The 15,990-nt window shown below is 42.1% G+C and overlaps 1 protein-coding gene across 2 annotated transcripts in view; it reads right to left on the bottom strand.

Moving 5' to 3' along the window:
* Positions 1–15,530, bottom strand: part of grin2ab (glutamate receptor, ionotropic, N-methyl D-aspartate 2A, b) — a 126,243-nt gene extending 110,713 nt beyond the window's left edge. Inside the window, exons 1-2 of one of the 2 annotated variants that reach the window (XM_085276325.1) lie at positions 13,816–15,530; positions 12,820–13,026 (exon numbers count right to left, since the gene is read on the bottom strand). In XM_085276325.1, the coding sequence (XP_085132451.1) occupies positions 12,820–13,026; positions 13,816–13,833 (225 nt within the window). In that variant the 5' untranslated portion in view covers positions 13,834–15,530. The remainder of the gene's footprint in view (positions 1–12,819; positions 13,027–13,815) is intronic. The other variant, XM_085276326.1, reaches the window with a different exon arrangement.
* Positions 15,531–15,990: the final 460 nt, after the last annotated feature.

The following is a 15,990-nucleotide window of genomic DNA, read 5'->3' as shown; positions in this document are numbered from 1 at the left end:
TTGAATTGAGTTAATGTGTGTAAGTGTATGCCCGCGGTTATTTGTGTCCTGACGGCTGCGTCTATTGTTTCCCGCAGGAGGAGCGTGGAAGGCACGAAGAGCAGCGAGCACCGGGGGGTGCTGACACGGGAGCGGAGAGCACAGAGACACGAACTATTCACGCAGAGACACGACACGGGAGTCTGGGAGAACACGGGGATTTATTGTTGTTTTTGTTCCACTCTGTAAATAAACACACTGCTTGAACTTTGAGCTCCGCGCCTGGGTCCTCCTTCCCCACATCCCCACGGTCTGCCAGCCAGACCGTGACATATCATCGCTCTGATCTCTGGAGGGACATATGCCCTATTCAGACATGAGATACGTAATCCTGCCGCTTTCATCGCTCTGATAATGTGACAGTTTTCTGTCATTCAGGTCACTTTTATACTCCTCACGTCCTTTTAATGTTGCTGTTTTCTGGCAGAGACATTTTATAAGGAGGAGGAGACCGGGCGCTCTGCAAGAACGTGACATGCTAAAGATGGCGGTTTTCCTGCCCTTCTTCTAAAAAAAAAAAAACAATCAACGGCCCAGATAGGAACATTTATTGGCCACTCATATAGCTGACCTGATGCATGGCAGATGCAATTCGCAAATCATCATCACAGGAAAGATAGGTAGGTAAATGTACTTGCCTACTTTGTTTTGGCTTACTGTCTCCTTAACACGACTGCTGGGATATTGGACATTCCCATGAGAGGGAGACAGAGAGAGAGAGAGACAATCATGCTGGGTGTGTTATGTTTTGCCATATGAGCAAAAGATTTGGTGCACTGATAACGCGCACTGTCAGCACCTAATGAAGTTTACCAGACTTTCTTTGCTGTTGTCACTGACAGCAGAGTCAATATGTTTGTGCAGCAGCTGCCCCCACTCCTGGATTGGGAATTACAAAAATGCATCACAGAGGATTTTTTTAATCATACTGCAAATTAGAAGCAGAGCTGATTAAATACCGGAGCCACGTATAGTTGACATTTTGTGTCTGCCTATCAGTTAACACGATGGCATGCAGTTCAGGCCTCTGATATGTCAAAGTTAAGAGATCAGACGCAGCTAGTTCTCATAGTCATTCAAATACAGCTCTGATATGTTCACATGTAAAAGAGGGCATGTCTGAAAGTCCACTGTGTGACTGGAGGTCGTGGCAAAACATTTGTCATACACACTCAGTTCCTGGTATCCATATTTTTATTCAGGATTCTTTTAGAAGTGAGTCTTTTTCTTCTGCCTCCAAAATCAAACAGGTGAAAAGGTAATGACAGAATATTGGTCCAAAAATTTGAAAGATCTCCTAAATTTTCCCTCTTTTAGCTGTGCCAAAGAAACAATAATGTTATAGATAAATAATTCCATGTGACACCTTTCTCAGCAACTGTTCATGATTGTCAATTCCCTTAATGCTTAATATAGTGTCTCTATGCTGCAGAAACTGAAAGATCCACCCCTCTGTGTTGAGTCCAAGAAAATCTGTCTTACTTTAACATAATAACGCGCAGATTTAAAACCACTTTAAGTGATGTGACTACAGCAATTGCCAGTATTTTTGTGCTAAACTGAGTAAAAAATCATCACAAAAACACCAGTTAAAGAATCTTAATGTGATAACTGAACCATAAATGTTTTTTCTTGAGTAAATAAACAGGTTTTTCCTGCACTGAGGTTTTATTTCAAAATTTAATTAGAGGAAAAACCCCTTTGAGATGCACCATGTAATTTTTTAAACAGGGTCCTCAGACGCAAAACTTATTAAGAATTAAAAATAATTTAAACAATAACAAAAACAAAAATTACATGCATAAATAATGATGCTAATTAATTAAACAATCTAATAACACAAAAATAACTAACAGCAAAATCAGCAAGGTCATACACAGGAGGGCTCTCCACCATACAAACCGAACTACCTAACAGATCAGCCACAAGTGATATCCAGTCAGTTTAAAGTCAAAAACTGAAATTCTGAAGTACTAAAAGAACAATCAGTTCAGTTCCACCAAAGTCCTAGTCACACAGTTAAGTACATATGATGACTGAACTAAAAGGAGGTTTTAATAAATACAAACTGTATTTATAAACGATGGATGCATCCACCATGACATGATCCCATGTTTCTCGATTGACTCATTTAGGGTGCTTCGAAACCTCAAGTGGCTTGGAATATTAACCATTACTATTTTGGTGTTTTGGAGACATATTTGGATGAACCAAACTATTCATTTGTGCTAGCTAACATAGCTATAAAAGTGCATCCACACTCACAGAAACCTGCTAATTAATGCAAAAATAAAATGCTGATATTGTTGAAAGCACTTACTTCTCCAAAGGTTTGTTTTTACAGTTAACTGCACAGCAAGTCACAGAAAATTACACCACAGTCCAATTAATATAGTCCTTATTTGTAGAAAAAAAAGATTAATCACAAAAAAGAAAAATAGTAATTGAAAACTAGGGCTAATGACAGGCCAATGGATAAGGATTAAGGCCTGATTAATATTAGCCATCTGCTGATATATCAGTGTTTAACAGCTGATGCATGAAAAAACAAGAGGGAGAAACACCCGTCAAACACATTATGTGTTGATATTGCACAGTTGGTCCACCAGCGGGCACTCTGCAACTTGTTACCCTGTTGGCAGTACCTGATTGGAGCAGCACAAACAGACCCAAGTGTGCTGATTGGAGCATAAACAGGTTTTCCACAACTTTTTGTGACAATAAAACAACATTACTTTTAAACTGCATTTTCATATTATCTTAGTAAGAAATATAACTACATATAACACATGTTAGGGAAATCTGCTGGTGTCTCTGAAAGAATATTGCACTTTTAACTCACCAGAAATCATGATTATCAGCAATTTCCTTGCATCTTCAGACTTATTCCAGTCTATTGCCATAATTTCAGCAACTAAAATATCAAGATTCATATTTTTAACTCTGCCTCATGCATATTGGAAGATGTTGGATTTTAATATTCCAAACACAGAAGAGAATAGAGTGGTCACTGAAAACGATCAAAAAGCATGTCTGAATTATTAATCTGTAAACAACATGGAAAATTGGAACATTATGTTGGAAGACATGGAAGATTATGATTTCAGTAAGTCTAAGATTAAGTTACATTTATGCAGTCAAATGCATTTTTATCAAATAGACAGGCGGAAAGCCAGTCATGGGCAATATACATTTAGTAATGCGTTAGGTTTGTTTTAAATAAAATGTATCATAAAAAATGTGACGACATCAGTCTAGAGGTGACATATGCCAGCCTCCAGCCCCCTGAAGTGCATAAACTAAAAATAGCACAAAGACAAGACGAGCAGACTTGAGTACAGATTGTTCACATTTTCTTTTCAGCAGTCCTAGAAAGTCAATAATCCAGATCAGCAGGCTGACTCATTTACTTGAGGCTAGAATTTACAGTTTGAAAACTCCAGATCTAAAAGATGTATGCTGTAGTGACGCTACACTGTATACAAGATAGAACAGGGAAAAAGCTCAGCAATGACGAGGAATAAGATAAAGCAGGCACAGTAACAGACTGTTCATGTCAGCAGATCAAACGGTTAACTAAATTTAACTTAATGCATCCTAAAACAAAACATAAGAGGAAAAAAACAGACATACACAACATTTTTCATTCAAAGAAACTTCAAAATCAGATACTCTGATTACACTGTGAGAGAAGGGTATTGTGCATTTCATTGTGGAGATTATAGTAAAAATTCAAAAAGAAAAAAAGACCGTTTCTTCAAGGTAATGGAAAAGTCAGGGATTGCCATCATCACCATGGATGGATAAAGCACGGACTATTTTAACCTGAGGTCATGAAATTTCCTGTAATGGAACCATTTTCACCTTTCCTTGAAGTGAAGAAACTGTACCAGTGTTGGTAATGGGCGAGCTCTAGCCTACAGCGTTCGATACTGTTGACCATAATATCCTATTAGAGCGATTAGAACATGCTGTAGGTATTACAGGTACTGCACTGCAGTGGTTTGTATCATATCTATCTAATAGACTCCAATTTGTGCATGTAAATGGAGAGTCCTCTTCACACACTGAGGTTAATTATGGAGTTCCACAGGGTTCAGTGCTAGGACCAATTCTGTTTACATTATACATGCTTCCCTTAGGCAGCATCATTAGAAGACATAGCATACATTTTCACTGCTATGCAGATGACACCCAGCTCTATCTGTCCATGAAGCCAGATAACACACACCAATTAGTTAAACTGCAGGAATGTCTTAAAGACATAAAGACCTGGATGGCCGCTAACTTTCTGCTTCTTAATTCAGATAAAACTGAGGTTATTTTACTCGGCCCTGAAAAGCTTAGAAATATGGTAACCAGATTCTTACTCTGGATGGCATTACCTTGGCCTCCAGCAACGCTGTGAGGAACCTTGGACGCACATATTAAACAAATATGTAAGACTGCTTTCTTCCATTTGTGCAACATCTCTAAAATTAGAAATATCCTGTCTCAGAGTGACGCTGAAAAACTAGTTCATGCATTTATTACTCCCAGGCTGGACTACTGTAATTCTTTATTATCAGGATGTCCAAAACACTCACTGAAAAGCCTTCAGCTGATCCAAAATGCTGCAGCAAGAGTGCTGACAGGGACTAGAAAGAGAGAGCATATTTCTCCTGTTTTGGCTTCCCTTCATTGGCTTCCTGTTAAATCCAGAATTTAATTCAAAATCCTGCTCCTCACATACAAGGTCTTAAATAATCAGGCCCCATCTTATCTTAATGACCTTGTAGTACCATATCACCCTATTAGAGCACTTCGCTCTCGCTCTGCAGGCCTACTTGTTGTTCCTAGAGTATTTAAAAGTAGAATGGGAGGGAGAGCCTTCAGTTTTCAGGCCCCTCTTCTGTGGAACCAGCTTCCAGTTTGGATTCTGGAGACAGACACTATCTCTACTTTCAAGATTAGGCTTAAAACTTTCCTTTTTGCTAAAGCATATAGTTAGGGCTGGACCAGGTGACCCTGAATCCTCCCTTAGTTATGCTGCAATAGACGTAGACTGCCGAGGGATTCCCATGATGCATTGAGTTTTTCCTTTCCAGTCACCTTTCTCACTCACTATGTATTAACAGACCTCTCTGCTTTGAATCATATCTGTTATTAACCTCTGTCTCTCTTCCACAGCATGTCTTTATCCTGTCTTCCTTCTCTCACCCCAACCGGTCGCAGCAGATGGCCGTCCCTCCCTGAGCCTGGTTCTGCTGGAGGTTTCTTCCTGTTAAAAGGGAGTTTTTCCTTCCCACTGTCGCCAAAGTGCTTGCTCATAGGGGGTCATATTGTTGGGTTTTTCTCTGTATCTATTAAGCGCCTTGAGGTGACTTTTGTTGTGATTTGCCGCTATATAAATAAAATTGAATTGAATTGAATTGAAATTCCCCCATATTTTCATACCAGGCACATCTTCTAGCTGGGATTCCTCCATTGGTGTCCACATATTCTATAAAATAGTTTAGATAATGTTCCTAAACGTCTTTTGAGTTTTGAATCTGATATTCTTTCAAGTTCTACTCTGATAGTGTTAAATTCTTGTTATGTCAGTTTGTACTGGTGGCCCATTTCCATCATCAGATTGTAATTTTCTGCTGGGCTGGGGAACCGACTGTATGGCACCAAGTAAGTTTCATTTGTTCATGAAGATGCTCAGTCTTATTTGTGTTAACTCTCTGTTGTACTTCCGACAGATGTACCCACATTTTAATCACCAGTACTTAAATGTTACTATCATTATAGATTTGATTTGCTGTAAAGGATCCAAAATTGTTTTAAGAGAAACCTCATACAGGTCCGCTGTGAAAAATTCATTCCAAAAAACTGCCAGTCTACAGCTCAAACAACCATATTTGATGAAGCATCTGCATCACATGACAGCAGCCGATGTGTTTTCTTGTGTTTCAGCCCAAACGACAGGAAAATTACAAACACAGACATGATAAGAAGTTATAATAAAAGAGCAATTCAAATCCCTTTCAAAAGTCTTTAATAACAAATTATCAAACAACTGCTGAACAAGCTGCCTTTGACGTTCCAGTCAGCTCGCTTCAACACACGCTGGATTGGACAGCAGGCAGCAGCCAAACGAGACAGTTATTAGGTTTTTACTGTGCCCAAATGCTCCCAGTATAAAGTATAAAAGTCGTAGGTTTACAGCTGTGTTGAGTTGCCCTCTATCCAGGGTCACTCTGAGTCTGAGGACAAACCTTGTTAAGCTAGCAAAACAGGTGGTGCTCAGAAGTGCCACACAGGCTTTTTTTGTTTGATACACACGGAACGAGGGTTTCATTTCAGCTAAAGTCACCTCACCAAACTGTCTGGTAAAGAAAGTTAAGCACGTGCTCAGAAACAAAACGAAACATTTGTGGGCTGCAATTCTCGAATCTTTTTAGAAGCTTATTTCTTGTGTACGCATGAAACAAGCCTTAAAAGAAAACCCTCAGTGATGTGTGTGTGTGTGTGTGTGTGTGTGTGTGTGTGTGTGTGTGTGTGTGTGTGTGTGTGTGTGTGTGTGTGTGTGTGTGTGTTTTAACTCTAATTATATTTACTGAAGTAAGGAAGAAATAATATGGGGAAGAAAATAAAGCCATGTTACTTGGGCTAAAGCTGATTGATAAAATTCCTTATGGACTTAACATCATTGGCACAGTTAGTGCTGTGCACACAGCGCCAGCCTTTCCTTTTTGTAGCTGTAGCTGCTGGGTTTTCTAGAGAATTACATTTACTATTTTTTTATACATTGCCTTTTGCCAATAGAAAGACGGTGCTGCAGTAAAAAAAAAATGTGTGTGTGGCTCCATAATACCATTGTCTAAAGAAAGCCCTACTGTGCATGTGTTATCTCCTCTGGTTTAATAATGTCTGATTCATTGTAAAAATGTCTTAATCATCTCAGTCACACATTGAGCTAATTGTGCCATAACATATGTAAGGCATGAAACTGTGAGAGCAGGAACTACATTTCATGGAATTAGAGAGACTTCAGCTACACACCAATCTGTGTTAGAGACAAAAAAAGTGATGAAGTAATGCTGATACCTTTATGTGAATGATCTGGTCCTCGTAGCCATGAAAAACTGAATCAAATTGGATTTAAAAAGCTAAAGAATGTCTTAACTAGGACAGTGTTATATCAGTCTCAACCAAAATCTGGTGTCTGTAAAAGCATAAGATTGGAATATGGGTTTTGGGTGTTAAGTTGGCCGAAATGACAGAGCCAGGCTGGCCGCACTTAGGCACCTCCTAAGCCTCTTTCTCAGCCTAGGAAAAAAAACCTTCAGTGACAAAGTGTAAGAGGCATCATTTAAGGTAACAACCCGGCCTCCTAGGAATCTGGATTCTTCTCAGAGCCACATGTTGTGCCTAATACTAATCAAGCTAATTCTAAAGCACAGCATTCAAATAGGCACATAAGGGGGAGGTTACAATCCAAAATGAAACTTCCACCATCTTGAAAGCCTTAAGCTTTCAATTGAAAGATTAATACTGACATCAAAGGGGAGCAATCTGTCCGCATCCATTTATTTAAATATATATTTTCAGAAAAAAGCCTGCTATCAGTATTGAGGATTAACTATTTTGAAGGAACATTGTCAATTCACAGTAACCCCAATCAGTAGTTTTATAATAATTATGGATATAATAAAATTATAGGTATTGATCCTCCTGCACTACACTGCAGCAGATCCTCTTGGCAATATGACTTTTATGTTTTATTTTCGTTTTTACCCATCCGTGTTTTGGGAAGGTCTCTCCACTCATCAACTAGATTTCCAGCGAGAACAGGCAGTTTGATGTTTGTTTTTTTCAGTAAAAACATCAGATAAATCCAGTAAGTGCTCTCAGCCTCGCGGTAGTGACTCTAACTAGTGCCATATACAGTGTGTTTCGCTAGGGAGTTACTGTAATTGAAAACAGTCATTAAAAAGGGAGCATTCTTACTTCATTAAGTAGCTGGAGGCACCTCTCAACATGAACGTTTATGTTGATCCATGCCTGCTGGATTTCTTAATAAGCAATTGTTTGCTAACATGTCCACTATAACATTGGAAGGTGCTAATTTATTAATATTGTTTTTGCAGAAATTTATGCTATGGGCAAGTACACCCCCGTCTCCCAAAATTAACGCTGCTTTAACAATACGTTTTACTTATCAGCCAGTTTCAGGTCCTTGAACAAAGACTGTATATAAAAGATGCGCATAGCCATTGCCATCCCTCATTGGTTAGTAAAGTCCTGTCTTTGGGTGAAGTCGTGAGCGAGTGAATCTGACAGAGACGCAAACACAACAGTTTTCACTTGTTTCTTCAATTTGTCCTGATGCACTTGGATTTAAATCCAGCTTCCTGTCTCTCTGTGTACCTGACCTGTCCCACTACATGATATTCACACAATAGTGTGATTCTTGTCTGTCCTTGCATGTGATTGGCCACATGCTCAGCCCTGAGCAGGAAGGGCCGAAGACTTGGCTCTGCCCAACGGAGTCGGCTCTTTTCGTGCGCTACAATCGGCTCTTAGAGTCATTTGTGAACAACACATCACTAAATGACATCATAAATTTATCAGGGAAAGAGTTTACTGAGGTCATAGATAAATGGGAAGGTCTTTTTTTTCACAAACTTCTTTTTGCAATCAAAAGAGTCGACCCCCTTAAAGCCCTTCAACACTGTCTTCCCTTTTCAGACCCAGATGTTACATCCATCTTTTATATAGAGTCTTTGGCATTGGGCTGCTTGGAGATGGTGGCCAGCAATGACAACCAAGATTCGCCTCAGATTGATAAGGGGCCTGGCAGAGCCGTTCTATTAAGACATTTTTTTACCTATTAAAAACTGTTCTGTTGAGTCTCTCCCCAGAATTGGACTCCCTTCACTTTTTACTGGGAGAGTATGACTGTTATGTTTCGCTCAGTGATAAACTGCTGAGATGTATTGACGTTCCTGCAGCCCTGTCAATACAGGTCAATAAAAGTTATAAATTACTTAACATCCCACCCCTCCTTATCTCACTACAAGCTCAATATAAAATGTTAATAATAACAGATTGCTTTTCAGCTAAAACTATTTGTATGGACAAAGTGAAAATGGCATGAACCGCTGTTATAAGGTAAAGTGAATACGGCAGCATGGATGGTGTCGTTAAACCATAATGAAAAATAAAATTACTTTTATGATTTCTAATTGTATTACTGAAATGTTAATGCAGTATAGCAGTCTACATGAAGACATCTATAGAAAAAAATAAAGGAATTGAAAGGCCATTTGATGGACTATCCAGCTGGTCCCTCCATCTGCAACAGAGACATTTGGGATGAAACTGTTTTGACAGGTTTGCTGATGAAAATAGAATCATGAAATGCTAATTCTTCTCAAGATGTATAGATGGCAATTTCTTGGTTACAGCCCTATTATGCTTGTCACGTCTCTAAATCCACCCCGAAAGCACCTCTCAAGCAGGATGAAGATTATCTCGATTTCCAGCACCACAACTATCTGCCTTTGAGTCATGAAAAACACAGATACAAGTTTTGAGATTGATTAAAGGTGGGTTTTTCATTCTCAAATCCAAATCCTCGCCTGAGCAATGAGAATATGATTTATCAGGTTAAAAAACAAACAAACAAACGAAAACGCCAATTTTAAGATTTATTCCAATCCGATTACTTAAATCCTATCCATAAAGTTCTGAAAGACTGTGCTGAAACTGAATAAGACTTATCTGAAATCTGAAGCAGATGGAAACACTTTAAAACCATTAAAAATTCACTAGAGATGTCGTGCACCAGCTATAACCATTAGGCACAGGCACATAGGCAGGTCAAACTGCCACCAGGTTCAGTTAGAATCTAAACTGTAGGGCTACAGCTTCGACTCGCAATACTGGTAACCGCAACAATGATGCAGTCATGTCTCTTATTCTTAGTTATTAATTCATATAACATTTAGAAAAATTTAGGTTAGGCGATAAATTTATCACCACTAGCAACTTTTGGGCCTATCATGTTAAAGCAGGGACTCTCACACACCAGAAAAGTGTGTTAAGGCACGCAGTGGTTCTACGAAATGGCATCTACTGTCAGCTTGATTTAAAAATGATCGGTTCAAAAACCTGTATTAGTCAAACCCTACTTAATATCACACATGGCTCACTAACTCTTTAAATGAGAGTACCAGCTGTGTTTTGATTAAATGATTAAACAGTGCACGTTTGTAAGAGGCGTTTGGGTTATTAACTTGCATCTGAGACTGCACTATCACACATTAATGTACAGAAGATCAGCAGGGGTCAAAATACTCATTATCATATGTCACTCTGTCCCTTTTACTGGAAATGGCTAAGAAAAGGAAAATGAAAACACTAATTTTCATCCTCTCAGCCCTCGGTGTAAGACGAATCTGAACTGCCATTGTATTTACAAAAAGGCACTGGCTTTTTCGTTATTCTAGGGGTGAACAAGAAAATGGGTTCAAACTGTCCGCCGCCGGGTCGCGTATAACCAAATTTCGACCGCGGATGTTTTCTTGCGACGAGAATATCCGAAGTAACAAAGTGCAGGCCCAGCAGCAGGTTTAATTGACTTTGAAGAAAGCACTCACTCAGCAGATAACAGCTAAAAGGCCACGCCAGAGGCTCGGTGGCTGCACGTGGCTTGGCTGTTAATGTCGTAGGCAGAATTCCGACATCGAAAACCTTAAACCCACAGTTTGTCAACTTAGATAGGGACCTCCAAACAAAAACAGTGTGCACATAAGAGGATTATTTGCTGTAGCTCCTATCACGGGATATGTCATACCTTCTTCTGGACAAATACAGCTACAACACAGGGCAGGAAGGTAAATAATTCCACCCACAAGTTTCCCTGGCTTTTCTTCTCCTTTGTTTTTGTTTTTTTTGTAAGTATCTTTGTAATTTTTCTCATAATGCTCAAGGTTGCAGTCTTGTGTGAGCACTCCTACCTAAAATCCACTAAACTGCAGGAAAAAGAGACCATATGAGTAAAAACTTAAAAATAAAAACACAGTATCTAGTACCTGAGAGGCACCAAAGCAATATTTGTACAGTTCAGTCAGTGTTATAATCAAAGAGTCAATCTTCACACAAAGCCCTTCTGGTGGTATGACCACATCACAGTAAATGCACAATAATAATTGCATAGTTTTGGATCATTTCAGTATATCTCACAGTTCAACAGAGGTAAAAAAACCAAACAAAACCTCTATGTATCTTTCATGAAAAGAAAGACTTCTGCATGATCGCTCCCTGAACCTTTCCCACACTTGCAGGCATATGTAGATTTTGGGCTAAATTTGGGCTCTGACTCTAAAAATGTCTCGCACAATATTAAAAACCAAAACACAGAGCCCTGGTTGACACAGAGCAGTGTGAAGGCACACCTCCTGCAGCCCCTCTGATGCAAGAAACCTCTCCGAATCCCTGTGTAAATGTAGTACATTTGGGCTTCAGCAGAGCCATGGGGAGAGAAAGCCAGTTCCACTTAGGTGCCACCAAAATAATCCCCAAGGGGCCTGCCTTGTTACAGGCAGCACAACAACATGTTGGCACTGGCACATTAAAAAACGAGAAATTAAAATCGATTTAACTGCGGAAATCCAAAACAACAGGGCCTCACTTCTGACAGCGCTGACAAGAAGCTTAGGCGCAATGAGTTCTGATGTACTTTACCTGCTTGTCCAACAATGGAGCCGGTTCAGTGCACAGCTCAGTCAGATGCATCTCGACACATCACTTCAACACTATGTCATCCCGGAGCCCAAATGGGACTCAGAATATGGTATGCATCACATCACAGAGATTTTTAAAGGTCTTTCCTGTTTAGCTTTGTCTCAGTAGTTGGTTAATAGCAGACTGCAAAGCGATGAAAATACAAGGCCCAACTGAGCAGGAAATTCTCTCTGGAGTGATAACAACAAGACAGAAAGTGAATAGAAAAATAGGCCTGTTATAAAATACTGTTGAGCTTTTTTAAAAGGTGCTGTGACATCACACCCAGAATTCATTGCTGCTTTGCACGAGATATTTATATTAATGAAGGTAGCAACAGCACTCGACATTCTCTGCTCCCCACTCTATTGCGTTTATGCCCTACAGAGTTGATCTCCTTTTGTGTCATCCCACTATTCAGGAAAATAGGCTACTGCTGAGCACAACATCAGTCTCTCTTCTCAGTTCTCTACAACACCACAATGAGTCTGGCGCAGCACGGATGATAATTTGCTCTAAATGATTATGATAAATGTGCATTCATTCATACATAATATTAAGTAGTCAAAATTGAGGGCATCCGTTTGCCAACAGGAACGATGGGGATCATTCATGATGAAGATTTATGGCCATTCAGGGCTATACATCCTGTCATCCTGTCACGTCACACTCCTATTTTCTTATATTTACCCCCTCCAGTGTAACATCTGTGTGTGTTTATGTGTGTGCATGTCCATGAGCGTGCGTGCGCGTTCGTGTGAAGGCCTCAGTGTCCCTGAGAAGAGGAGAAGACACTTTGTGTGTCAGACTTGGCACGCCAAGCAGGAGGAAAACGGAAGAAAATGTGTTTCTACAACGTGACTGCATTCAAAGCCTGAAAACTGTAATTTGAGATATGAATTCATTACATGGCTTCTCATCAGCAGCCGGGGGATAATGTGATGCAACAGCGCCGCTTAGCGTCGCTCGGCGCTCCGTCTAAAAGAAGAGCGTCGCTCTCTCCTTGAACGCAGCTGTCCTTACCTTCGGTGTCACAAAGCGCGGCTGCTGCGGGGTTGTGTTCGCGGAGGTTTTGCGCCTTCTTCTGCGGAGTCCGTGCGATGAATGTTGACTTGTGCTGCCGTGGTGCGAGGGCCCGTGCGGGCAGCCACCGTGACCTGTCCGTTTACTGGCATTTTGGTTCCTTCTCACGGCGTCGGTGAAACCAGAGGAAAAGTGTTCAAACTTGATCTGAAAATAAAAAAGAAAGAAACGAAAAGATACCAGATTTTAACACTGCGCCGCAAGCTCCCAGGACTTGATGACTTTGTCGCTTTTCTATAAATAGGCGCGAGCGTACAGGCAGGTGCTTATGTGAGCTATAAACAGTTTTAACCAATGTCGTTTTACTTCTCGCACCTCATTAGCATTTTAACAGTTTGAACAGCATCAAATACCAGCTAGCTGTCTGCGTGTTTTTTGTTTCCGCGCGTGCGTGGTTATATGTTTGTGTGAGTCGGAGCAGAAGTGCGCGCGTGCCTGCGTCTCTCTATTGGGGGATTATTGGAGGGAAAAGCTCGCCGTGACGAAAACACAAGTTCATATCATAGGTGTAGGCTACGGTGAAAAGGACGAATTAGTGCTCTCTCCCTCCGTGCGCGCGCGTGTGCTTGTATGTGTGTTTCAGAGAGAGAGAGCGGGGGGGGGGGGGGGGGGGGGGGGACGACGGAGTAAAAACAGCCTGTGGCTCTTTGGCGAATATTCCCCTCACGCTCCTCTCTCCGGTGCCGGGCTTCGTTTATGTAGGGCATGCAGCAGGTTGTGTGACGAGGACTCGGACAAGCGTAAGAGCGCGGAGGAACCCGAACCAGGCACACACCACCCCGCCGCTGTTCCACTTTAAGGAGAGCTAGAGTGCGGCAGATATTAAAACCACCGGATCCCGACAAATGCCGCTCATCTGTCTCTTTGGTGACAGAGTTAGTTTTGACCCAACCTAAAAAAAAAGAAAATAAAAAAGAAAACACTAATTACGCTCACCCCATTCCCGTGACACATCTCACCAGGCGGCCAGGTGGAGATGACATTGCAGCCTGTTACTCCATTCGGGTGCCCTCGGCAGGAGTGGGAATCGCATACGACTCTCCGTCAGATTAATCCATCAATTTCTCCTCCATTCAATTTCCCTTCCCCAAAAAACGAAACCACACGGATAAATCCACCTGTCTGGTTCTGAAGACTTCCCCCCTCCACCGCCACCTCTCCCACCCGTAGATAGGTAGTATTCCTCTCGGTTTAGATGTCAAACGCCGTCCATTCAACGGGAGAGACGGGGTGGGGGAAAAAGCCCCCTGGCGCGCGGGGATCAGTTAGACTCTAGAATCCAAAATAACCGTTGGTTTGGGATCTCCAGCGGCAGCCCCGCGCGTTCCGCAGTGAGGGCTCGTGGACAGGTCCGCGCGCCTCCTCCTCCTCCTCCTCTCCTGTCCTCCTCCTCCTTGCGCCGCTCGCGGATTCTTGGAGACTGAAGGGGGGGATTCCGTCACAAATAACATCAAAACACACACACATACATATATATTCACACACTCTCTCTCTCTCCCTATCTTTTCTCACTTGCCCTCCCTCTCTCCCCCCTCTTCTCCTCCAACTGCTGCTGCTCCCCTCACGCGCTCTCCGACGAGCACCGCACTCCAAGCCGCCCTAAACAATTCGGAACAAGTTCAAACGGGTCGAGTTATTTTTGTAGCTTTCCGCGCCGCACGACCGAGGTGACGCTCGGCAGCCGACCGAGCCGTCCGGGCGGAGAGGAAGAAGGAAATATTCTCCCGACAGTGTCTTTACCCCGCAGCAGCCCGGCCGCCCACGCTCCGCTAGCTGAAGGTACTTACACATCAGCCTAGTTAATTAAACATATAAGGGGTAGAGGAGGCAGTGGTGAAGGGGTGCAGACTTGGGTGACTTCATCTTCCCATTATAAAAAAACGAAAAAAAAAAAGATATGTGGGGAGTTAAGAAGGAGCGTGCTAGGGAAATTTCGCCATGTCTACCCCCCTAAGAAAAAAAGAGCGACTCCAACTTCACAGCTCGTTAAAACTGACATGTCGCTTCCTTGTCTGTCCTGGTCGTGTTTTCTCCCTCTCCGGGTCGTTCCCTTTCCCTCGTGCGTCCTCTCCCAGGCAGAAAAAAAGAAACGAAAGCGCGAGAGGGGGTATGGCCCACAGCATCATCCGTCGTTTATGGCATCACCTGGTGCCATCTCTCTAAAGCGAAGCCGCGCGCGCGTGTTTGTTCCTGGATGCCGGTGTCATTGCGCGCGCGCGCGCGTGTGTGTTTGTGACGACTGTCTCGGCGTCAAAGAAGTCGCCGCGTCGCGCCTCCTCTGCTCTTCAGCTGCGCGCAGATAAAACATTTCAATATCCGCTCAACTGTTATAACCCAATCTATTGGTCCCCCTGCAGACACCTCAACTCTTCCTCACAATTAAAACGCAGAGCCCTTAAAAATAAATAAATAAATAAATAAATAAATACAAATTACCGCACCGGAAAACGTTTTTATTGCTGATTGTGTGTCATGTTCTCTCATCAGCGCCGGAGTTTGTTAAGAGCCGCGGCTCAGATAAGGGGGAATAGAAGCAACGCGAGTGAATTACACAGTCTCAATTGAACATAATTAGCAGATCAAAAGTGAAGCACAGGGGGTCCTCGGGGAACGCTGACACCCCCCATCTCTCTCTCTCTCTTCCTCCCCCCACCTCCATCACTCTCTCTGCATCTCCCTCTGAGTGTTGCCTTGGAGTCCCATTGCAGACAGATGGTGTAGATCCTGCATGGGGTCATGTTAGCAGGCCGGGGCTCTACTAGGACTGGCTGTCATAAGCCTAGTTACCCTTTGAGGCAAGAAGCAGCGCAGCATAAGCAGATCAGAGAGCTTATTATTAAGGAACAGTTCACTACCCTTTTCTTCCTCCTCCACCTCCTCCGCTTATATCCCTAGCAGAACGAAAAAAGGAAAGAAAGGAAGAAAAATCTCCACCTGTTGAGGTCCTCTATCCTCCTCCGTCAGAGCTCGAGCCTCCCAGGCTTGGAATAAAAGAAATACATGATTGCATAACACGGGTATGGGGGGGAAAAGAAGGGAGAAGACCACACAAAAGTAGATAATGGTCTTACTTTTTTCTTTTTCTTTTGAGGAATAATAAATCCCGGTTTC

The sequence above is a fragment of the Mchenga conophoros genome, linkage group LG6 (assembly GCF_057382185.1).
Source record: "Mchenga conophoros isolate Kocher_MC1m ecotype Shallow Benthic linkage group LG6, M_conophoros_male_GT1.1, whole genome shotgun sequence".
In the NCBI taxonomy this organism is placed as follows: domain Eukaryota; kingdom Metazoa; phylum Chordata; class Actinopteri; order Cichliformes; family Cichlidae; genus Mchenga; species Mchenga conophoros.
This window is presented reverse-complemented; position numbering and strand designations above follow the sequence as displayed.